The sequence below is a fragment of the Cornus florida genome, unplaced genomic scaffold, assembly GCF_030987335.1.
Source record: "Cornus florida cultivar Cherokee Brave unplaced genomic scaffold, ASM3098733v1 CherokeeBrave_3.0.0_Hap2_Chr08, whole genome shotgun sequence".
NCBI lineage: Eukaryota > Viridiplantae > Streptophyta > Magnoliopsida > Cornales > Cornaceae > Cornus > Cornus florida.
In genome coordinates, this window is record NW_026775578.1 from 4,344,882 (window position 1) to 4,364,890 (window position 20,009).

Here is a 20,009-nt window from a genome sequence, read left to right on the forward strand (position 1 = left end):
AATGGAACAGGAGAATCATGTGACAGTAAAGGTGAGATTTTAATTCTTAAAAAAAAAGGAATTAAAAAACATTTTATTCTCCACATTTTTCATCCTACTTCATTTTTATAAAAATGTGGTAAATATATAATAAACTTGAGATTTCTCCCTCACACCGATCCTACATTTTTGCATCAATTCCAATATTTGTAACCAAGCAATGAAATAAATATAACTTTCTATTAAAAAAAATGTAATAATAAAATGTATACAGACCAAATTCCATCAAACTAAAGATTTTTTATTTTTTTTGATAAGTAAAAAATCAAACTAAAGTTCCAACTTTAAGTAGCTCATAATTTTAATTTAAGATACGTAAACATGATTTTTTTTTTTCTTTTATAAGAAGACCATTTTAATACGTACGTCACAATGTAATAATCCATGCGTGTTTTTTTTGTAAGTAAGATAATACTGTATTACACAAAAAAAGTTACATACAAAAGACATGGGGCAAATACCCCAAGGCCCAAATGGGCATTAAAAATGAAAACAAAAGCCCAAATAGTTACAACACTTACAAAAAAAAGCCCAGGCCCAAAGGCCCCAATCCCCTGTAACTACCAACTACCATACTACAAGTGGGAACATCAACATTCACATATTGAAAGTGTTGATCAGAGCTGTGTATGGCATTTAGGAGGAGTGGAATGGCCGGGTTGGTCGTGTTTGGTTCAAAGAAGGATGGTGGAAGATTCCAGCTGCTTGCGATGTTCGACATTCATGTTTTTTGATGGAGAACAGTCGTCGTCTCACCGAATCGATGGTCAAGTTTTAACATCTTCAATGGAGGATCGGAATTGATTTGTTTCTGAAGATGCCGTTATTCCTCTCCTTCAATACACGGTAGACAAAGCTTGCCAAGTAAGTTTTCGGGTGAAAATTCTCCGCTTTTTCAATTTCTGCTTCCAATTTGATTGGATGATAGCCCAAATTAAGAATTCTTTTGGAGTTGCGTTCTCAACTTTTTCTAATCAACAAATTAAATATTAAAACATAATTTTACAAATTAATTCAAATCACATATTTATGTTGAGGAGTTCATTTATTTACATGACTCCAAAACAAGGATTTTATTTCGTTGATCATGTTATGTTGTAATTTTTTTCATCAGATTAGATGCGTTGATTTTATCAACGATTGTATGACGGAGAGAATATATGTCATTTGGAATATGAAAATTTTGTTTTACAGAACTAATTGTGTGGTTCTTTCTTAATTTGACTATCTGCCTATGTCACGATTAATATATTGTCTACTTGTATGCATGGTTTTCTGCCTGCCTTTGTGTTTTAAAACTCTTGTTGGCTTTACTGCCTGGCCTTGTTTAACTCGTCAAGGTTCAAGGAAGTGTGTGTGTCAATTAATTACCTACCAATATATATATATATATATATATATATATATAACTATTAATTTTATTATTTAAACTAACAAATGGCAGCTGAAAACTTCTTGAACTTATTCATAAAAAAAAAGTGTTTTCACAAGCGGTTTTTTTTTTTTTTTTTTATAATTTTTTTTATTTATTATGCTCTACTATTGTTTCTGAACATTGTTTGGAAGAGAAAAAAAAAAGGAAAAAGGGAAAAAGAAAAAAAGAAGAAGGTTTTCATAGCTATTTAATATGCTCTACTGTTTCAAAATAGTTTACAAGAAAAAAGTTTACAATCATGTATGCTTCCACAAAATAAAGGGAAATAATCAAATAAAAATAAAATAAACTAAATAACCATGGTTTAGTAGAAGCAAATTAAGATGTTTATTTTGCTTTGTTAGGCAAAAGTAGGTGTGCTGCCTCTTTCCTAAATGACCTCCACCTAGCTACTTGTAACCAACCTAATATATTTGTTTGTATATTTTCCTCACAGTGCATAATGGTGGGATTTTGGCAAAAATAACTGAACAAGCCTCCATCTTTTGAAGATTATATATAACACACACACATATCGTATGTGTGTGTGAGCTATGTGTGTTATATATATGTGTGTGTGTATGTGTGTGTGGAGAGAGAGACAACCCGACTAAGAAAGGGTGCACGTATCTTAAGGTTTAAATCAAAAAAAAAAAAAAAAAACTACTAGGCAGAGATTTCTCTCAGGGCTAGCCATTCCAATGTTATATACCGGCTAATGTCTGGTCCTTACTCGAACCAGTGGTTTCTATGTTTGTTCTATTATTGAATTTTCTCACCCCTTTTCTGGTCAACTTTCCTTTAATTTCCATTTTCTCAGATGCCAAATAAAGTATATTTCATCATTTCTATGATGTATTTGTGCCAGCTGATATGATTATGGACAAATCAATCTCCTTCAAATAATAAGGATTGGTTGATCAAAGTGCAAACCTTTCGTTAGAATTTGAATACTTTATCAACTGCTAGTCCAGATCAAACCGACCAAACACAGAGATTGAATTGGACACTTGACAAACGAGCAACATTTTAGCTAGTCTTTAATTCAGTTATCCATCCATCTAACCTAACATAAAAAAATGCAATTTGCTGAGTAAGTATTGACTGGTTAGTTAATTAATGACTTAATTAATAGGATTAAATGAAGTTGGAAACCTCCTTTACGTCCGCATAAAACTTCCAATCAACTGAAAACCATTTATTAACTTTTCAAAGATTGACTCAACCCTCTAAAGTCTTTTTCTATTGAGAAATAAAAGTTCATGCGCGCACACACATATCGCACGCATTTTATATACATTTACAGCCTCATCTTTTGCTTCAACAATTTCACATCTCTGATATTTTGGTGGACTAAATTGGGTGCCACAATGTCATCACAATCTGCAATCCAATTCATTGATGCAGCGCTTTCCTGCACTAGCCCTTTCATGCTATCCTACACAGACCCTGACCAAAAATGGCTAATCCGAGAACATCTCATTTCACTGCTTCAAGACTTCCCTTCTCTCAACCCTTCAATAGATACCTTCACTCACAATGATGGCACTAGAGTCAACCTCTTGATTGCAACTGGTGAGCTCCATATTCCTCATTCCACAATTGCCATCCCCGTAGCCATTTGGCTACATGAGGACTACCCTAACATGCCCCCTATTGTCTTTGTCTCATCAAATTCCAATTACCCAATTCGTCGTGACCATTCCTTTGTTGATACTTCCGGTGCCATCACCACCCCTTACCTCGAAACTTGGCTCTATCCCCGCTGCAATCTCTCCAACCTTGTCCGTAACCTCCTCAAACTTTTCTCCCACAGCCATCCTTTCTATTATTCACCATCCTCTAGTTTTGTTCATCCCTCCCGCTTTTCAAAGAGGGAGGCTCTTGACCGCGTTGCCTGTTCCCTTCACTATGACACGGTGGCCTTAAGGGCCAAAACCGAGGAGGAAATAGAAGAGCTATCTGTCCTGCAGGTTGAAATGGTGAAGCGAGTTGATGTCACGACAAGCATGATCATTGGGCTTGAGCACGAAAGAACAAGCTTAAAGAAGAGAACGAAAGATTTGATGGAAGAAGCTGATGTGCTATTGAATTGGGTGAAAGTTCATGATCATAATAAGAACTCTGTTGCTGCCATAGAAATTGATGATGTATTTGAAACTGTGGATGACGAATCAAAAAGGTTGATGGATTGCTTGGCTGCAGATTGGGCCATGGATGATCTAATTTACGCATTGGACAAGGCAGTTGAGCAAGGGGTAGTGACTTTTGAAATGTACATTAAGCAAGTGAGAATCTTGGCTAGAAAGCAGTTCTACTACAGGTATATGCAAATGAAAAAGGGTTCCTATGGCCAGATTGACCTACTATTATGATTATTTCGAATGTTTAGCCATGTAAATATTGGTATACTTCTTTAGATTTCTATGCAATTTTCGAACTTCTTATGGCTTTAGTTCTAATCTTTACTGCAGATAACCCATCAATTAAAGTAATATTGATGTCACTGTTTTTTTTTTTGGAAAAAAAATCTTGTTTGATGAGGACATTTGATCTGCCACAGTGAACACCGATTATGGAACACAAGATCAAATAAAATTAGGATTGGATCCACCGCATAGAATTGTTAAAATAGAAGGAAACAGGTTATATGACTCTTTCCTTGTGTAAAGAAGTCAGTGAAGTCCCTTATAAAATAAGAGGTGGAAAGGGAAATGCTGATCCATGGGCAGACAATTCCCTGATCTTAGAACAGGGTGAGGATTTATATTCCCATTAGATTGGGGTCGAATCTATGGAATGTTATGGTGTTGGGCTGGAAGATTGGGCCCTAATTTAGGATCCTAGACACTAACTTCTTATTTTTGGCCCAGGCTTCAGTTATGAGTCATAACCGAAAATGCTAGCCCTTTCAAGTACTGAAACAGTGTAATGATATTAAGGTTCTTGTTAACCTATTTGTCCAAGTGAAATCGTTAAAAATCATTGATGACTTGAAGTAGGGATCATTCATTAAGACAATTAATTGTTTCATTCTGAAAAGCAAATCTAAATATCATCTTACTTTAAATTAGATCTCATGAAAAAAGAATAAAAAAAAAAAACTCAGCTTTACCATTAGTTTTTAATTAATGCGAAAGAATCTTATGTGAATTAAGTTAATAATAAAAGCCAAACATAATAGGTGACACAATTATGATTGTTAGACAAAAACATAAAGATGGTTGTATATAAACTAAAGAGAAATATTCGAAAAACAATCCAATTCTAAGAATGTCCCATAATTTAAGTTCGTCCAAAATTTTATTTTTTTTTACATTATTTATTTAATTTTCCTCAATCTTTCTTTTCGGTATCAACATAAATATGATTTTATAAAAAAAAATTTTTGACACAAATTTGTTTAATTCATAGTTTTTTTGGTTAATTTTTTTAAAAATTTAATCGAAGTATCATATAAGATATTGGAAATTTAATACATTGAATTATTTAATATTTTTTACCAAGGGTCTTGTGTTTTTGTGTAAGGGTGGCAAAATTTGACACGACCTCCAATATGACTCGAATACTATACGAGTTAAACGGGTTTGAGTTGACTTTAAACAGTTTTGGATTATAAACGAATTAATACGATTAACTCGTTTCGTATTTGGATTGAGGGGTTTAACCCGTTTATACACGTTTAACTATAGGTGTCATCAATAAATTTTTATTCAAGTTCCAAAATTACTATCTAAACTTATATTTTATAATTTACTTTTTTGTAAACTATAAACTATTTAGTAATTTGATTGAAATTTATATATATATTTTAGTATTTACTGTTTAATTGAGGATTATTAATAATTTAAATAATAGGATATTTTGTTCTTGTAAATAGATTATTAAATGAATCACACGTGTAACCTGCTTAACAAATACGTTGATTTATTTAATAAATATGTTAACTTAGTGTTAAGAGTTTTTTGATATTATTATTAAATAAGTCGTATTCGAATTTAATTACTTAATATAATATTCTTAATATCCTTAAATTAACACGATATAATTATAACATATGAACAGGTTTTGCCATTGTTTATTAACATCTTCTTTGCATCACGGTAAAGTTTGAGTCCTCAAAATGACATATGGGAGTAAAACTTACTTACAACATTAGTAACCTATCCATTTCAGGCCTGTTCAAAACGGTCGGGACATGGTCGTTGGTCTCTTTTCTTGTTCATATTTACCAATTTCGTAATTTTTCCCAAACACATTGACAAATAAAAAAATAATTATAGAAAAAAAAATTCTGTTACTCGGACAATGATAGCAGTAGCCACCACAATTGGTAATAGTATATACGAACCAGATGACCCAATCTTTCAAAATCTTCATAACCGTTAGGACTAAATCCAAGAAATGAAACCCCAACCTTAGGATCAAACCTAATTCTTGAAAATTTCAATTCCTGGAGAAACCCTAGAAATCTAACCGTAATCTCTTGGAGAAAACCTAGAAAAGAAACTTATTTTCTTCAAAATCTATATATTTATAGTAGAAACCCTAGAAATCAAAAGCAATGGACACTCATTCATCTCACTTAGCAGCACCAGTTCGTTCTCGGAGCTCACAGTCACCGTCACCGTCCCACTCCGCCTCGGCCTCCGCCACCTCCTCTATCCACAAGCGCAAGCTTGCGGCGGACGACCAAGCACCGCCCTTCCCCTCCTTCTCCGACACCCGCGACGGTGCCCTAACCTCCAACGACGAACTTGAGAGCATCAGCGCCCGTGGCGCCGAATCGGATTCGGACGACGAGTCCGAGGAGGTCGTCGATGACGACGAGTCCGAATATGACGACTCCATGCGGACCTTCACGGCGTCTCGGTTGGAGAATGCGGCTGTGCCTGCGAGAAACACGAAGCTCAAGACTGAGAACTCGGTGAAGATTGAGCCTACGGAGGTTGGGAAAGAAGGCGGCAGTGCAGGTTTGGGCGCTTCTGTCGCACCAGCAGTTGCAGGTTTGGTTCCGGGGATTGTGGCCAAGGAAGATACTGTGAAGAATATATTTACAGATAATATACAGACTAGTGGGGCTTACAGTGCTAGGGAAGAGAGTTTGAAGAGAGAGGTCAGTGTTTTTGTTTCAAATTTCTAATACTGTTCTATTAAAATATTGTTAACTTAGGGTCTGTTGGCAATTTTTTTGTTTCGTGTTTCGTTTTGGGATGGTGTATTGTAGGCCTTGTTGGGAAACAAAACACGGTTGGAGTAGCTTATTAAATGATAACTGTGGTGATATGGCTATTACTTGTCACATTATGTCTACTATGGAACTTTTGAAAGTAGTCAGTAATTATTGAACTTTTGAAAGTAGTCAGTAATTATTGTCTAACTGAAACCTAAATTTATAACAGGCTCTCTATGTTGATTTCCTTCAAATCATTGCTAATGTTTATGTTGTTGTGATCCTAGAATCTCCCAACGTGCTGTATTACAAACAACTTTTTAATTTTAGGTTCCCAGATTTAATTCACAAAATATCGTGAATCTCGGAAATACAATGGAGTTTGTCAGAGGAAGGCTATTTAGAGCCAGGGATGATTTAATTCATGTGGAGTAGTGCAGGATATACTGAGATTTTGCTGATCAATTGAGATGTCACAGATGAGCTATTAATTAATGTACAAGGAACGTGGGTTAGCTCTATTGCTGACTATTTGGTATTAATCTGTTGTTTTGGTTTTCTCTACTCACTCCTTGATTCCTTTAAAGACATGTTTCATATATTATTCAAACAAAGGGAGGAAAAGTCGGACTTATCTTAAATAGTTGGGAATGGGAATCTTGCAGAGAGTTCATTTACAATTCTTGATCTTGAGGATATTCTTGCAAAATTTGTGGAATATTGTGGTATCACTGTGGTCAGTCAGTTATTCTTTATCGACCTTGTGGTTTTTATGCTCATTTTTTCTTTGTTAGAAGCATCCAAATCTCAATGGTGTTCGTGTGTAGTGAATGCATGGATGTGAGACAATGTGTGGGTGTATCTATATGACCATGTCAGTGGTAAATTCCTATGTTAATTGAGCAGAAACAGTATCAATTTTGTCCTTTGGCTTCTACCACTACTATTTGCACGTGTTTGTCATACAGTTTCTTAGTTTATAACCTATTTGACTAAATCAGGGTGTTGCTTTTAACTACCCAAAGGATGTTTTAAAGTCTTGGCATGTAAACGACATCTTAAAACATTCTCTAGTAAGCAAGTGATGAAGCTTTTTCACTTACTTTTCCTATTTCAGAAAAATTATCATCAAGTTCTATATAATTTTCTTCATGGAGTTGTTCATTGATTAAAGTCATTTTTTGGAATTTGTCAGGAGGAAGCAGGTAGACTCAAGTTTGTATGCGTTTCAAATGATGGTATTAATGACCATATGGTTTGGTATCTTTTTCTCTTTTCTTGAATATCCACGCTTCATCTACTTTTGTTTTAGAATTTTAAGTTATATTTGTGCATTCCTGCCTTCTTGTTCAGCCTATAACAATATCTGGAATGGCTTCAAGTTTTGGTCATTCATCAGGATATAGTACATTGAGATGAAGTTCAATTTGTTTTTTGGTTTTGGTTTCTCAGGTTGATAGGATTGAAGAATATATTTGCCAAGCAGCTACCTAACATGCCTAAGGAATACATTGTTCGTCTTGTCATGGACAGGTATGTTTCATGAAAATGTTTTAAACTATTGTCACATAAATAATGTTTTTAAACCATGTTTAGATTGATAATCTAAGGAAAAGGGGCAACTGTCTTATTAACTGGTGTTGCCTTTGCAAACAAGATGGTGAGTCAGTTGCTCATAGTCTCATGCATTGTCCTATGGCGAGGGATTGTTGGAATCTTATCTTTTGTCTGTTTGGTATGCGTTGGGTTATGCCTCGTTATCCTGAGGATTTGATTCGTATTTGGAGAGGATGCCGAGTGAGTAGTGCTATTCGCGATTATTGGAGAGTTGCACCACATTGTGTGTGGTGGTACATTTGGAAGGAGAGGAATAGTAGAATGTTCGAAGGAAAAGAATCGTCTACGGCGATTCTGAAACTTCACATCATACGCTCTCTTTTCAGTTATGTGAAGAGGAAATCCTGTTCCTCTCCCGAAGATTTAATTATTTTTTTGGCTTCTTTGGGGCCTTTAACCCTGGTTCCACTTTTGTATAAGGGATGCGTTCTCCTCTTGAACGCCTTTTTAATTCAATTATTACTAAAAAAAAAAAAAAAAAAAACCCATGTTTAGATTGAATGGAATGCTTTTTGGTTCAGGAATCAAATGATCAAACTCTTTTACTTGACCAAACAGTGCCACTATAGAAAAAGAAAGAAAATATAATGTGATTTGTAGCTCAAATGTTTGAAAAGAAATAAAAATCAACAACACTAAACTATTTAAGAACTTCTATACAGACACTTCAATTTTTATTGTTTATTTGTTTTTTGATAGATAAAGGTACTCAGACATCCATTATTACTCTGATGGTGACTTGAACCCTCAAACTCCTGTGTGGGAGGAATAGGAGACACCACTTGTGCGAATTGTTGGATTGACACCTGAGATATACATTTTTAATTATTATTTAAAAAAAATGGAAACTCAGTTGCACAAATTTGTGGAATTGTCATGTGCTGCCACTCCTTGTTCATTTATATAGCAGAAACACATTCCATGTCCCCAGATCAATTACCTGTGGGGATTTTTCTTGTGAGGATGCAGAATCGAAAAGGCCCCTTTGCCTACATAGGAACTTGTGGCCTGGGGTTATTTAAATATGTATTTTGCATGTTATTTGCAGAGCTTCTGTTCAACTTTCATGATTTATACTCCCAGCAAATATTCATTTTGCTTCTGAAGTGATAATAGATTAGGTACTAAAAACTGCATAAATTTAATAGATATTTTGGTTTTAAGCACATTCCGCAACATATTAAATCCAATATCTTAATTCTCAAAGCATTGCCTGAAGTTGAAGTTAACTTCCTTTCTGATTTATCATATTGGGGCTGGTAGCTAGGCATTTGATGCTTTCTGTAACGATATATATAAACTTTCTGTGTAGTCTCAAGGCATTTTAAATGCTGTCTTCTCATCTGCTTTTCACTTTGTATTTGACACAGGACCCATAAATCTGTAATGGTTATAAGGCGTAATCAGGTTGTCGGTGGAATAACATACCGCCCTTATGTTACGTAAGATCTAGAACCCTTCTGTGTCATACTGTACTTTTTTACTGCTCTCGTTTAAAGCAAGGATTAAGTTTCTAATAAAGCTGCCTTTTTACTTTGTTATTTTTCTATTCCCATCAATTATATTTTTCAATCCATATTTTTTTACCTCTCCACTGACCCTGTCTTTCAAATGATGTAGCCAAAAGTTTGGGGAGATAGCTTTTTGTGCAATCACAGCAGATGAACAAGTAAAAGGTTATGGTACCAGATTGATGAATCACTTAAAGCAGCATGCACGTGATGTTGATGGGCTAACTCATTTTTTAACTTATGCTGACAATAACGCTGTTGGTTATTTTATAAAGCAGGTCCAGTCTTTTTCTTCCTCTCTGTGGTGTGGTTGCTATTGTATAGGGTGATTATGCCTATTCAATTAAGCATAATTTTTTTGAGGGGTAAACTTAGTGTTTTATGTGATCTTTGTTTTATCCCTCTGGGATGAAGATGATAAGAGTTATTTGCTGTAAAAATTATTCTCCAAAATATCTTGCGACTAAAAAGTAAAGTTGCAATTCAACTCAGTTTTTTCCTTTTTCTTTTTTCTTTTTTGTTGGGGGTGGATGGGGGTATTAAAACATTTATATAGACCAAAGAAGATTGATAATTAGCCCTTTAATAAGAAAATTTTAGCCATCTTCTCATTTGTTGGTATATATAGAGTAACCATATAGGTAAAGTTAGCCGTCTTCTCTTTTGTTGGTATGCATAGAGTAGTTCCCCATAATTTTATGCAATACCTTGGTCACTCTAGGTAAAGTATACATCTTACTGAACTGCCTGAAGGTCAATTAGTTTTAAATTTGTTGTCATTTTCTGGGGCATTTCGGAGTAGAAAACCTGAATGATATTCCATCCAGGATTACAGTGGATAAAAGATTCTTACAACCATCATTTCCTCCCATGATCCCATCAATTATAATAATCCATGTCGGCATCCCTCCTTTGAGTCCCAACAGGTGAATAAAAGTTGTCCAAGTAAAACTATTCTTCGGGCATGCCTATCTTTTTATCTGATGCACTTTACAATATAATAAATAAAGGAAGCTTATACTGATGAGCCCAAAATCTCTCCATGATTCCGTCATCTGTGAATTTCTAACCTAGCTGTTAATAAAATAATATTGTTGTCCCACTGTATGTCCAGTCAACTACTGAGAAATGTATGATACTCTTCTTAGTTTTTTAAATCTGGCATTATTTGTTGCTATATTTTTTTTTTCCCTAAAGAAATTTCTAATATATTGCTTTTCCTGAATGGATGATATCACGATTTTGACTAAATACCAGAACTAATTTTGTATATCAATTTGTAGGGTTTTACAAAAGAAATAAACTTGGAGAAAGAACGGTGGCATGGGTATGTGTATTTTAGCCTCTGTATTTTCTTAATCATTTAGTTCTTTTTCTTTTATTTTTATATTTATTATTATTTTAATTTGAAGTCAGATTACAGTTCTTCATAGCATAAGTCTTTTATAAATTTGTTAGGAGTCTCATTTTGGCGTACTTCTGGGATATTTTTCTTTTTCTTTTTTTAAAAAGGCATTACCCAGTGTTTATTCCGCCTAAGCGGGATGGTGGGAGAGAAGATTGAGATCAATCTAATCTTTGGCAGCATTTTGTAAACAACAGATACTCTCAAATTTGAGCCCCTGTCCTCACGTTTACAGTCACACTAAGCTATCCTGTCTAGGAGTACCTTTGGACTGATAAGTAAATATTTATTTCTCTTTCAGATATATTAAAGATTATGATGGAGGGATCCTTATGGAATGCAAAATTGATCCAAAGCTTCCATACACTGATTTGTCAACTATGATTCGGAGACAGAGGCAGGTGAGATGAAAATTTGTTCATTCATATGATTGTGTATCATATGAGCTGGCTAAGTTGAATGAGAAGTTGACCGTATGGATTTGTTTTAAATGGTTGAAGTATCACGAGCGAAACCAAAGAATAATAGAACCATTATACATGATTGAAATTGAAAGTGTAGTTTATTCAGTGCAAGGTAGTTTACTTTTGCTTTCTAGTTTCAGTTTTAGATTAATTACTATAGTCTGCGATTCACTTCTATTCTAACTATTTTGGTAATGGTAGGCAATTGATGAAAAGATCAGGGAGCTCTCAAATTGTCATATTATCTACTCTGGAATTGATTTTCAGAAGGTATGCATAATCTTTGATTCACAATCTGAAATCTCTCTTGCTCTTCTAATGATTCATTCTATGCATATCAAATATGTTCATTTGGAGTAATTATTTACTTCTTCATAAATGGTTGATTTACTATGAAAGAGAAAGGGAGTAAGGGGTGAGTCACACCCAGAACCCTGACTGCATGTCTAAAATCGAATAACATATCGTGCTTGTTCTGTATGATAAAGAATTTTGCTGTTTTTCTGACAGTTTGCTCAAATGACATCAACATTTATTATAGTAACCTTGCGATTGTGTTTCTGTTTAACTTGAAGGAATGTGAGGAAAAGGCTACTGGCTCTCCTATTTTGTTATCCTTTCCTGTTCAGACCATCTTCAGCCAACTAATTATGAGTCTGTTTGGCACCATTAAGAATATTGATTGCATGGTTAACTTAAATTAGATTACTTCTATTTCATTGCAGTTCTGAATTTCAAGTGTGTAATGTTCAATGTGCAGCATCCTTTTATAAAAAATTTGTTTGAAACATTTCTTACTTTCTTTTGAGTTATGTATTAACCTTTTCTCCGGAAATATATGAACAGTTCCGGAAGGTGTTGAATTGTGTTTAAGTAAGATACCTGAATTAGATTAAGCCTGAATCCTAAACCACAACTTTCAATCAATATATTGGGTTCTTTAGGGAACTTTAATATTCAGCTAAGGGCTTAATTACATTTAGCAGAGAAAAAGAAGAAGGCCAACCTCATTCTTTTGGGAGGAAGGCAAGGATGATGATGATGATGATGATGATCAGAGAAAGTGAAAAAGAATCCCAGTTGTAGAGATTAAACCTGAATCCTAAATCACAATTTTCAGTTGGGTTCTTTAGGGAACTTTAATATTCGGCTAAGGGCTTAATTACATTTAGCAGAGAAAAAGAAAAAAGGCCGACCTCATTCTTTTGGGAGAAAGGCAAGGATGATGATGACGATGATCAGAGAAAGTGAAAAAGAATCCCAGTTGTAGAGCTTCAAATCCATAGCTACAAGTCACTATTTAACAAGTTCAAATTTTTTGCCGGTTGTGTTCCGGGGGTTGCTTTAGTACGCGTTTGTTGGAGAAATGGTAAAAAGAATCCTTGGATTGATATTAATTGTTATCAACAAATTTTATGTGTTTGAAGATTTTGAGCGTTAAACAACCAACTTACAAATATATCATGTTGATTGGATGGCTTGTGAAGTATACAGATCAGAAATCTCTCACATTATATGATTAATATTATTTTTATTTTATTTTTTAATTTTTTTTTAAAGGTAGCTGTAAGAAATTGCTGTTATTGGTCATAGAAAATATATGTTGGAAATCACACTGCTTTTTATAAAATTGATATGATACAGTTTTATGCAAATGATGTTTGTTTCAAACCTGGGCCTGATCAAGGGCTTCTTTGTTCAGAAAGAAGCTGGTATTCCCAAAAAAATCATCAAAGTTGAAGATATTCCCGGATTGAGTAAGTTCTCTCTACTCTCTTTTATGTTATTACTGAATTTCAAAAGAAGAACTGAATGATTTGCCCATTGTCCTTGATTGTGTGGGCTAAGGGAATATGGTATGCCTTATGTTTGGATCTTGCCTCCGAAAAAGTTAATATTTGTTGTCTAGAATTTATGTCGTTACTGTGTTCCCATATTCTAATTGCATTTACCGTTTACTGAGCACAAGTTTATTGATTCTCCAGTTGAATTTCTTTTTAGTTTCTTAAGTACACCTTGTAACTTTGGGGAAAATGAGCTATTACCATTATTATGTCCGTGGTATATGTTAGCGTGCTTATATAGTAGAGTCTTAATTCTGTTACTTGTAACATTGTTATTTCTGTTTAACTGGAAGCACCATAAGTGGGTTGTGTTATATCAAAATTTACAATATGCATAAAATTATTTGAGTCTCTATGTTCTTGCTTGTTTGTTTATTTATTCTTAATTAAGTTGATGCAACTTGATTATGTGTTTCCATATAGTCTTTTAGAATGCCAAGTGAATTAATGGTGACGTTGATAATAGGGGAGGCTGGGTGGACGCCTGATCAATATGGCCATTCACGGTTTAAGACAGCAAGTGCTTCTGTGGACATTTTCTCAAATCAAAAATCGTTGACTGCATTCATGCGCTCTCTTTTAAAGGCAAGCTTAAAATTCCTTTCTTCGCTCTTCTAATCTTGCATTCAAGCACTCTGTTGGAGTCTTTTCATGCAGACATGTGGCTCAATGATGAGAACCACATTCTCACAGAAGTCTGGCAATCCATAGCGACACTGTAAAGGCTTTATTTATTTATTTATTTTGTTCTACTTTAATTTGTTTTGTTACTCTCTTCTCCTCTAGAGTCACAATTATATTGCTTTTGCTCTGGATTCATATAATTTGTGATTTCTAGGCCTCAATTGATAGTTTTCTTTTCGCAGGTAATGCATGACCATCCTGATGCTTGGCCATTCAAGGAACCAGTGGATGCACGAGATGTGCCCGACTACTATGACATCATTAAAGATCCCATGGGTAAGAAATATTACCGTTTTCCATTCCAGCTACTTACTGGTTTTTCTGCAATTTAAATTATTTAATGTACTGCTGGAAGAGTAGAATTTATAGATATATCAGTTGAATTATAGATTTATCTCATTGGAATTTACCTTCTATTCAGCCATCATTAGTCCTCATAATCCATTTGTGCAGACATAATTGCCCAACTATTTTCAGAGTTGCTATGATTTTCAGTTACTAGGTTACATTATTTTTTTTAAAATTAATTTTGCTGGGCAACATGTACTATTTGTTGGGATTTATGTATTTAAGTTACACCCTCTCTAACAGCTTAAGCTTTTGGAGTAGATGGTAGTTAACATGGTATCAGAGCCAAAGGTCTCGAGTTCAAACCTTGCCGTCACCCTAATTAAAAAAAAATTGAAAAACATGTGTTGGACCAAAAAAAGGCCACACGCTTAAACTTTTGGAGTAGATGGTAGTTAACACTGTTAGCATGAAATAAATTTTGTAGTGATATTAATTTGAAGTTATCAATCTTTCAAATGCTCTCCTAATGGCAAAAAATTTAAAATCAAGGTTTTGAGATTCAATTTTATGTTAAAAATTCAGTCACTCAAGCAGTGTATTCATGAATATGGATATCCCAAATAATAACATGAATGAGTTGGTGGACGCTCGAAGCTATAAAGTATTTCCGACGGTGTTCCAAGTATGTTCCATGAGGAAAATAATCTGAATGGTAGAATTTCAACCACATAAATTGGATATAAGCTCAACCATGTTCGAAAATTCTTGCCATCTATCTGCCTTCGACAACGTAATATGAAGTTGAAAGTGGGTTAGCGTTCAAGCTGAAAATGCAGGTCTCAGAATTTGCCGGAAAAATTCACCTGATGTCTGTATGATCTGGTCAAGTATAGGCTTTATATTTGGCGAATCCAATATCTTATCATTAAAATAGGATTTGGTTAGATTGAGTCCTCGATTGGAATTTTGAGAAAGAACATATGATTCAGAACCACAATTGCTTGTGCCTTCATAGTTGCCATTTAAGTCTGCCTCATCTGTAGATATTGAATCTCTGATACTTCTTAATTTTTGGGTGTACTGCAGATTTGAAAACAATGTCGAAGCGAGTAGAGTCAGAGCAATATTACGTGACCTTTGATATGTTCGTTGCAGATGTCCGGAGGATGTTTGCTAATGCACGAACTTACAACTCCCCTGAAACCATATATTATAAATGTGCAACCAGGTCTGATTTCCTGTCCCTCGGATTCATCATTTCTATTCTTATTTGTCTTCAATAATTCTAAATGGAAATTTCACTTTAGTCCCTTTTTATTGCAAAGACCAATAAGTCCTATTATTATGACAACAAGGTCCTACTTTGATAAATATTTCCACTCAAGTTCAGAAGTAGTGAATTTTATTCCAACATTGCCCTTTATTACCTTTAATGTCCCTTATTGTTAAACTACTAATTATACCCTTTAGCTCTAAATTTTTAATTAGTATCAATTTACAATAACAATGAAAAACAAATGGCGTTTTAACTAGCAATTTTCTAAAATATTTGATAAACTGATTAAATTTCGCTATTTGTAGTGATTTTATGTAACATGTATAATAATTTCTATAAATTTTCTATTCATGAATGAGTAATGCTACCTGAGCCGATTCAGCCTAAGTCGAATCACTCTCATGGAGGTATATCTCACCACCACTTTTGTGTGAGTGGTCGGCCTGGGCCGAATCGGTCCATGTGACATTTTTCTTCATGAATAATAGATGTCTAATTTGTATTGTTGTCAAATTTTTACCTACTTTACCAGAGGCTGCAACATGGTGGTACTTCCTCACCTTCCAAAGTGGAAGGTCGAGGGTTCAAAGTGGAAGTGCAACATGGTATGTGGGTGCGCGTATCATTTGCTAAGTTTAAAAAAAATTACCTACTTCACATTTTCTCTTAACAAGAGAATAACAGATAGGCTAAAAGGAAAATTCTATAGGACTATCATTAGACAACTATGTTGTATAGCCCTAAAAAAGATTCAAGAACAATGTCTTCATATTGCGGAAATGAGAATGTTAAGTTGGATACTTGGATTGACTAGAAGAAATAGGATCACTAATGAAAGTGTGAGAAAATCCGAGAGAGTAGACTTAGATGGTTTGGACACGTACATCGGAAGCCTAGTGTAACGGGTGGGCGCTTGCCTGCTAACCCAAAAGGTTAAGCTATTAGGTAGTGTTGTATACTCACCCATTTATACCCATTTCACTTCCCATTCGGATTCGATGTGGGACTCCTCTAAAATTCTCCCTCACCTGAACTCGCAATGCCTTTGTTGCGGTTGGGGCACCCTACCTACCCGAAGTGGCAACCTGGACACTTCCGGGTCAGGCGCTTGGCGTGACGCCAGATCAAAAATTGGGTTTAACTCTGATACCAATTGTAATAGGTGGGCGCTTGCCCGCTAACCCAAAAGCTTAAGTTATTGGGTAGTGCTGCGTATTGACGCATTTAATACCCATTTCACTTCCCACTCGGATCTGATGTGGGACACCTCTGAACATTTAGATACCCGCCTGTCAAACGATGAAGACAAGTTGTAATAGATGGTAAGAGATGGAGAGGACGACCTAAAATAACATGGGAAGAGGTTATTAAAAATGATTTTAAAAAATTAAATATTGTAGGTGAAATGACATGTAATAGAAAAGCATGGAGAGGGAGAATTCATGAAGCCGACCATTCATATGGGATTAAGGCAAGTTAAGAAGCACAGAAACAAATACAAGAAATAGATACGACATGGCCACGGCGACATGACAAATCCTAAAAAATTAAGACATGGTGGATAATGAATATATTATACATATATAATGTTGTATTTTATTATTTATTTATTTATTGTTTTGCTAGGAAAAATAAAGAAAGAAAGTGGGTTAAGAAGGAGAGAAAAAAACAAAGAAACAAAGAGGATTAGGGTTTTGTTAGAAAAAGAATTAGGTCTTAGTTAAGAGAAAAAGTTCATGGATATAAGAGGGAAAAGGAAAAAGAGATATACAAAAAGAAGTTTGTTGAGGAAGAAAAATATAAGTATCTGGGGGTTGTGAAGAAAGAAAAGAAGAGGAGGAAGAAGAAAGTGAAGAGGAGAGAGATAGACCATCCACTGGTAGCAGAGCTTGGTCAGTGGGAGAACGAGAGAGTCAAAGTTGATCATGTAGGAGTTTGAACCTTTGAACTAAAATGTTAGCCTACATATTTGATTGTTTTAATATAAAATTGTTTTATAAAGTAACATCTTTTAAAGTAATTATGTACTGAACACCATATTATTGAAGGTTGTTAAAAACTCCTCATATTTACATTTCAACCCAGCTTTCTTTCTAAAATTTCTTTAAAATCTCCAAAAATGCGACACGCATGTCGGACACAAGTCCGTGGTGTGTCGGACGCATGTCCATGGCATGTCTGTCCGTGTCCGAATATTAAAAATAAATAAAAACAATGTACACGTTTTTTGGCGTGTCTGACACGTTTCGGGGCGTGTCCAGTGTGTGTTGGTGTCCGATACGGATTCTTTGGCCTTTTAGATGTGTTTGTGCTTCTTAGAAGGCAAAGATGATGATGATGATGATGATGGCGACATTTTCTCGTAACAAATTATTCAAAATGTAACAGTAAATTTAATAAATTTGAGATTCTGTGTTATAAAAATAATTTCGTTATGAATTTTATTTTAATCAGAAAAGGATGTTGTAAGTATTTTAGTATGAAAATGTGTTACTGGAAAATTGTTATTGTTATTGGACTTGTGAACTTAATAAGAAATGTTTATTGAACGGACTTTGTTGGCTTAATAAAATTTCATAGGACTTAATAATACTTTCAAGTGGAAAGTAGGACTAACATGTAATTTCCCTAATTCTAATGGAGTGGTTAATGTGCAGGCTGGAAACCCATTTCTCTGGTAAAGTTCAATCAGGTCTCCAATCTGGTACCAAAATTCAACACTGATGAACTCGTACATTTATTGAAGAGCATAGCACATTTAGGGATCACTACTCTCTTAATTTAACTTATGACTGTTACCCTTTCAAAGTAAATTTGGCTGGGCGGTTCACATTGTTGCATGAGTTGTGGTGGTTATATTTTCAACCGTGATGTCTTTAGTGGTAATCGAGCATCTGCATATTTTCAATCTTGTATTAATAAATTCAATGCATAATTATGGCAAAGTCTCAAGGGAGATTGACACATTTTATCCTATTTCCTTTCGAATTACAATGGGAGGTATTTTCAGAACTTTCCTTGTAGACCAACAGTACAGGACTCATCCAAGCAGTGGATAACATCTATGACACCAGAACCTCCGTTCCCCTGTGAACCAACAAGATACGTAAGTAACTTCTACCAAGTGGTAAATGTCCTCTTTGTCAAAAAAAATGTAGTGCTCCTCTGTAATATTAAATAATGTTTCTTCTTGGGGGGGGGGGCTTTGGATTTGGATTAACTAAATTTTTTTTAATTCCAAATCGGATTTGGTGGTCCTAAAGAGTATTCGAATTTCAATGCAACTCGGCAATGGTCTAAACTCTCAACAAATGCTATGCATAACCATGGAACTTGTGACCTCATTGTGCGCTGGTTGGATGGACTAGATAAATTGAATGATGCCGTCTTCGTACTTGCATTCTTAAGCATGTCATCACCTAGCTTGTCATGTAATATATTGATCTCAGAAACTAGGGGGAAACGAAATTCAGTGGTAATCTTAATTTTCGGCATTATTTCATAGAAAGATGAGTGTTTTCTCACTCATTTCGGTTTAACATCGCTTGAAGCAATAGTTCTGAATTGTTGGATGTTGCATAAATATAGAGTATGAATTTAACATCAACTATATATGAATATAGAAGTCAATCATATGAGTAAACATTCGACTCATCATGTGTTCACTATTTAAATCCAATTTGAAGATGAAATTTAATTGGACTGAACCATCAAATGACATTTAATTTAAAACTGCCTAATCATGTTTGGTCAACATTTGGGGAACGTTTCAATCTTTTCGATTAGCTACTCATGCGAATCAAGCTTGTGATGCTTGAAATGTTTGTTCAATCTCTTCAATTCATTTGAAATGGGTGTGGATGGCATGACCATGGACAATGATCATACGCTACATGGCACAAAGTTGTTTCAAATGTTTAAGTTACTAGTATAATAGACTAATAGTCATTAAGAATATTGACGGAATTCACATTGAAAATGAGAACAGGCAATGGAGAACTTCAAAATTAATTTGGATTGAAATAGTTACAAAACTACAGGTAACAAAATTTAATTGAGCTAATTATTACCCAATTAAAAATGTTGAAAAAAAAATTAGAAGGAAAAAAAAAAAATTTGTTATATATATCTAAATGTGTGGGGTCCTCAAATATGATCACATTTTGAAGCTTACCGGGAAAGACACCCTTGGTGGCATACAGAGGAAGCTAAAATTTGAGCCTATAAAAGGCTATGCCTATGTAATGCTTGTTAACAACACTTGAATGAAACAAAATTCTCTCTCTCTCCT

At 34.6% G+C, this 20,009-nt stretch overlaps 2 protein-coding genes across 5 annotated transcripts; both read left to right on the plus strand.

Annotated features, from left to right (window-relative positions):
- Window positions 1-645: 645 nt before the first annotated feature.
- On the plus strand, window positions 646-4,743 carry LOC132268991 (protein ELC). Of its 2 annotated transcripts, none has more exons than XM_059769957.1 (2): window positions 646-903; window positions 1,911-4,743. In XM_059769957.1, exon 2 carries the CDS (start codon window positions 2,716-2,718, stop codon window positions 3,826-3,828), a length of 1,113 nt encoding a protein of 370 aa, XP_059625940.1. In that variant the 5' UTR covers window positions 646-903; window positions 1,911-2,715; the 3' UTR covers window positions 3,829-4,743. The 2 variants fall into 2 exon arrangements, with proteins under 2 accessions (XP_059625940.1, XP_059625941.1); XM_059769958.1 differs by having other exon boundaries at window positions 2,861-4,743.
- Window positions 4,744-5,750: 1,007 nt separating this feature from the next.
- On the plus strand, window positions 5,751-18,694 carry LOC132268992 (histone acetyltransferase GCN5). 3 transcript variants are annotated; one of them, XM_059769959.1, is made up of 14 exons: window positions 5,759-6,569; window positions 7,628-7,699; window positions 7,822-7,886; window positions 8,079-8,159; window positions 9,614-9,685; window positions 9,864-10,032; window positions 11,038-11,081; window positions 11,461-11,560; window positions 11,825-11,893; window positions 13,326-13,380; window positions 13,934-14,052; window positions 14,334-14,427; window positions 15,529-15,670; window positions 18,376-18,694. In XM_059769959.1, the coding sequence occupies exons 1-14, from the start codon at window positions 6,018-6,020 to the stop codon at window positions 18,440-18,442; spliced, it is 1,701 nt and encodes a 566-aa protein (XP_059625942.1). In that variant the 5' UTR covers window positions 5,759-6,017; the 3' UTR covers window positions 18,443-18,694. The 3 variants fall into 3 exon arrangements, with proteins under 3 accessions (XP_059625944.1, XP_059625942.1, XP_059625943.1); XM_059769960.1 differs by lacking the exon at window positions 7,628-7,699 and having other exon boundaries at window positions 5,760-6,569; XM_059769961.1 differs by lacking the exons at window positions 14,334-14,427; window positions 15,529-15,670; window positions 18,376-18,694 and having other exon boundaries at window positions 5,751-6,569; window positions 13,268-13,380; window positions 13,934-14,056.
- The last annotated feature ends 1,315 nt before the right edge of the window (window positions 18,695-20,009 follow it).

Coding starts and splice junctions, on each gene's coding strand:
- LOC132268991 (XM_059769957.1), top strand. CDS start 2,716: ATGCGCGCACACACATATCGCACGCATTTTATATACATTTACAGCCTC.
- LOC132268992 (XM_059769959.1), top strand. CDS start 6,018: ATGGACACTCATTCATCTCACTTAGCAGCACCAGTTCGTTCTCGGAGC. Junction 6,570..7,627: donor AAGAGAGTTTGAAGAGAGAG/GTCAGTGTTTTT, acceptor TGACTAAATCAG/GGTGTTGCTTTTAACTACCC. Junction 11,082..11,460: donor GAGAAAGAACGGTGGCATGG/GTATGTGTATTT, acceptor TTTCTCTTTCAG/ATATATTAAAGATTATGATG.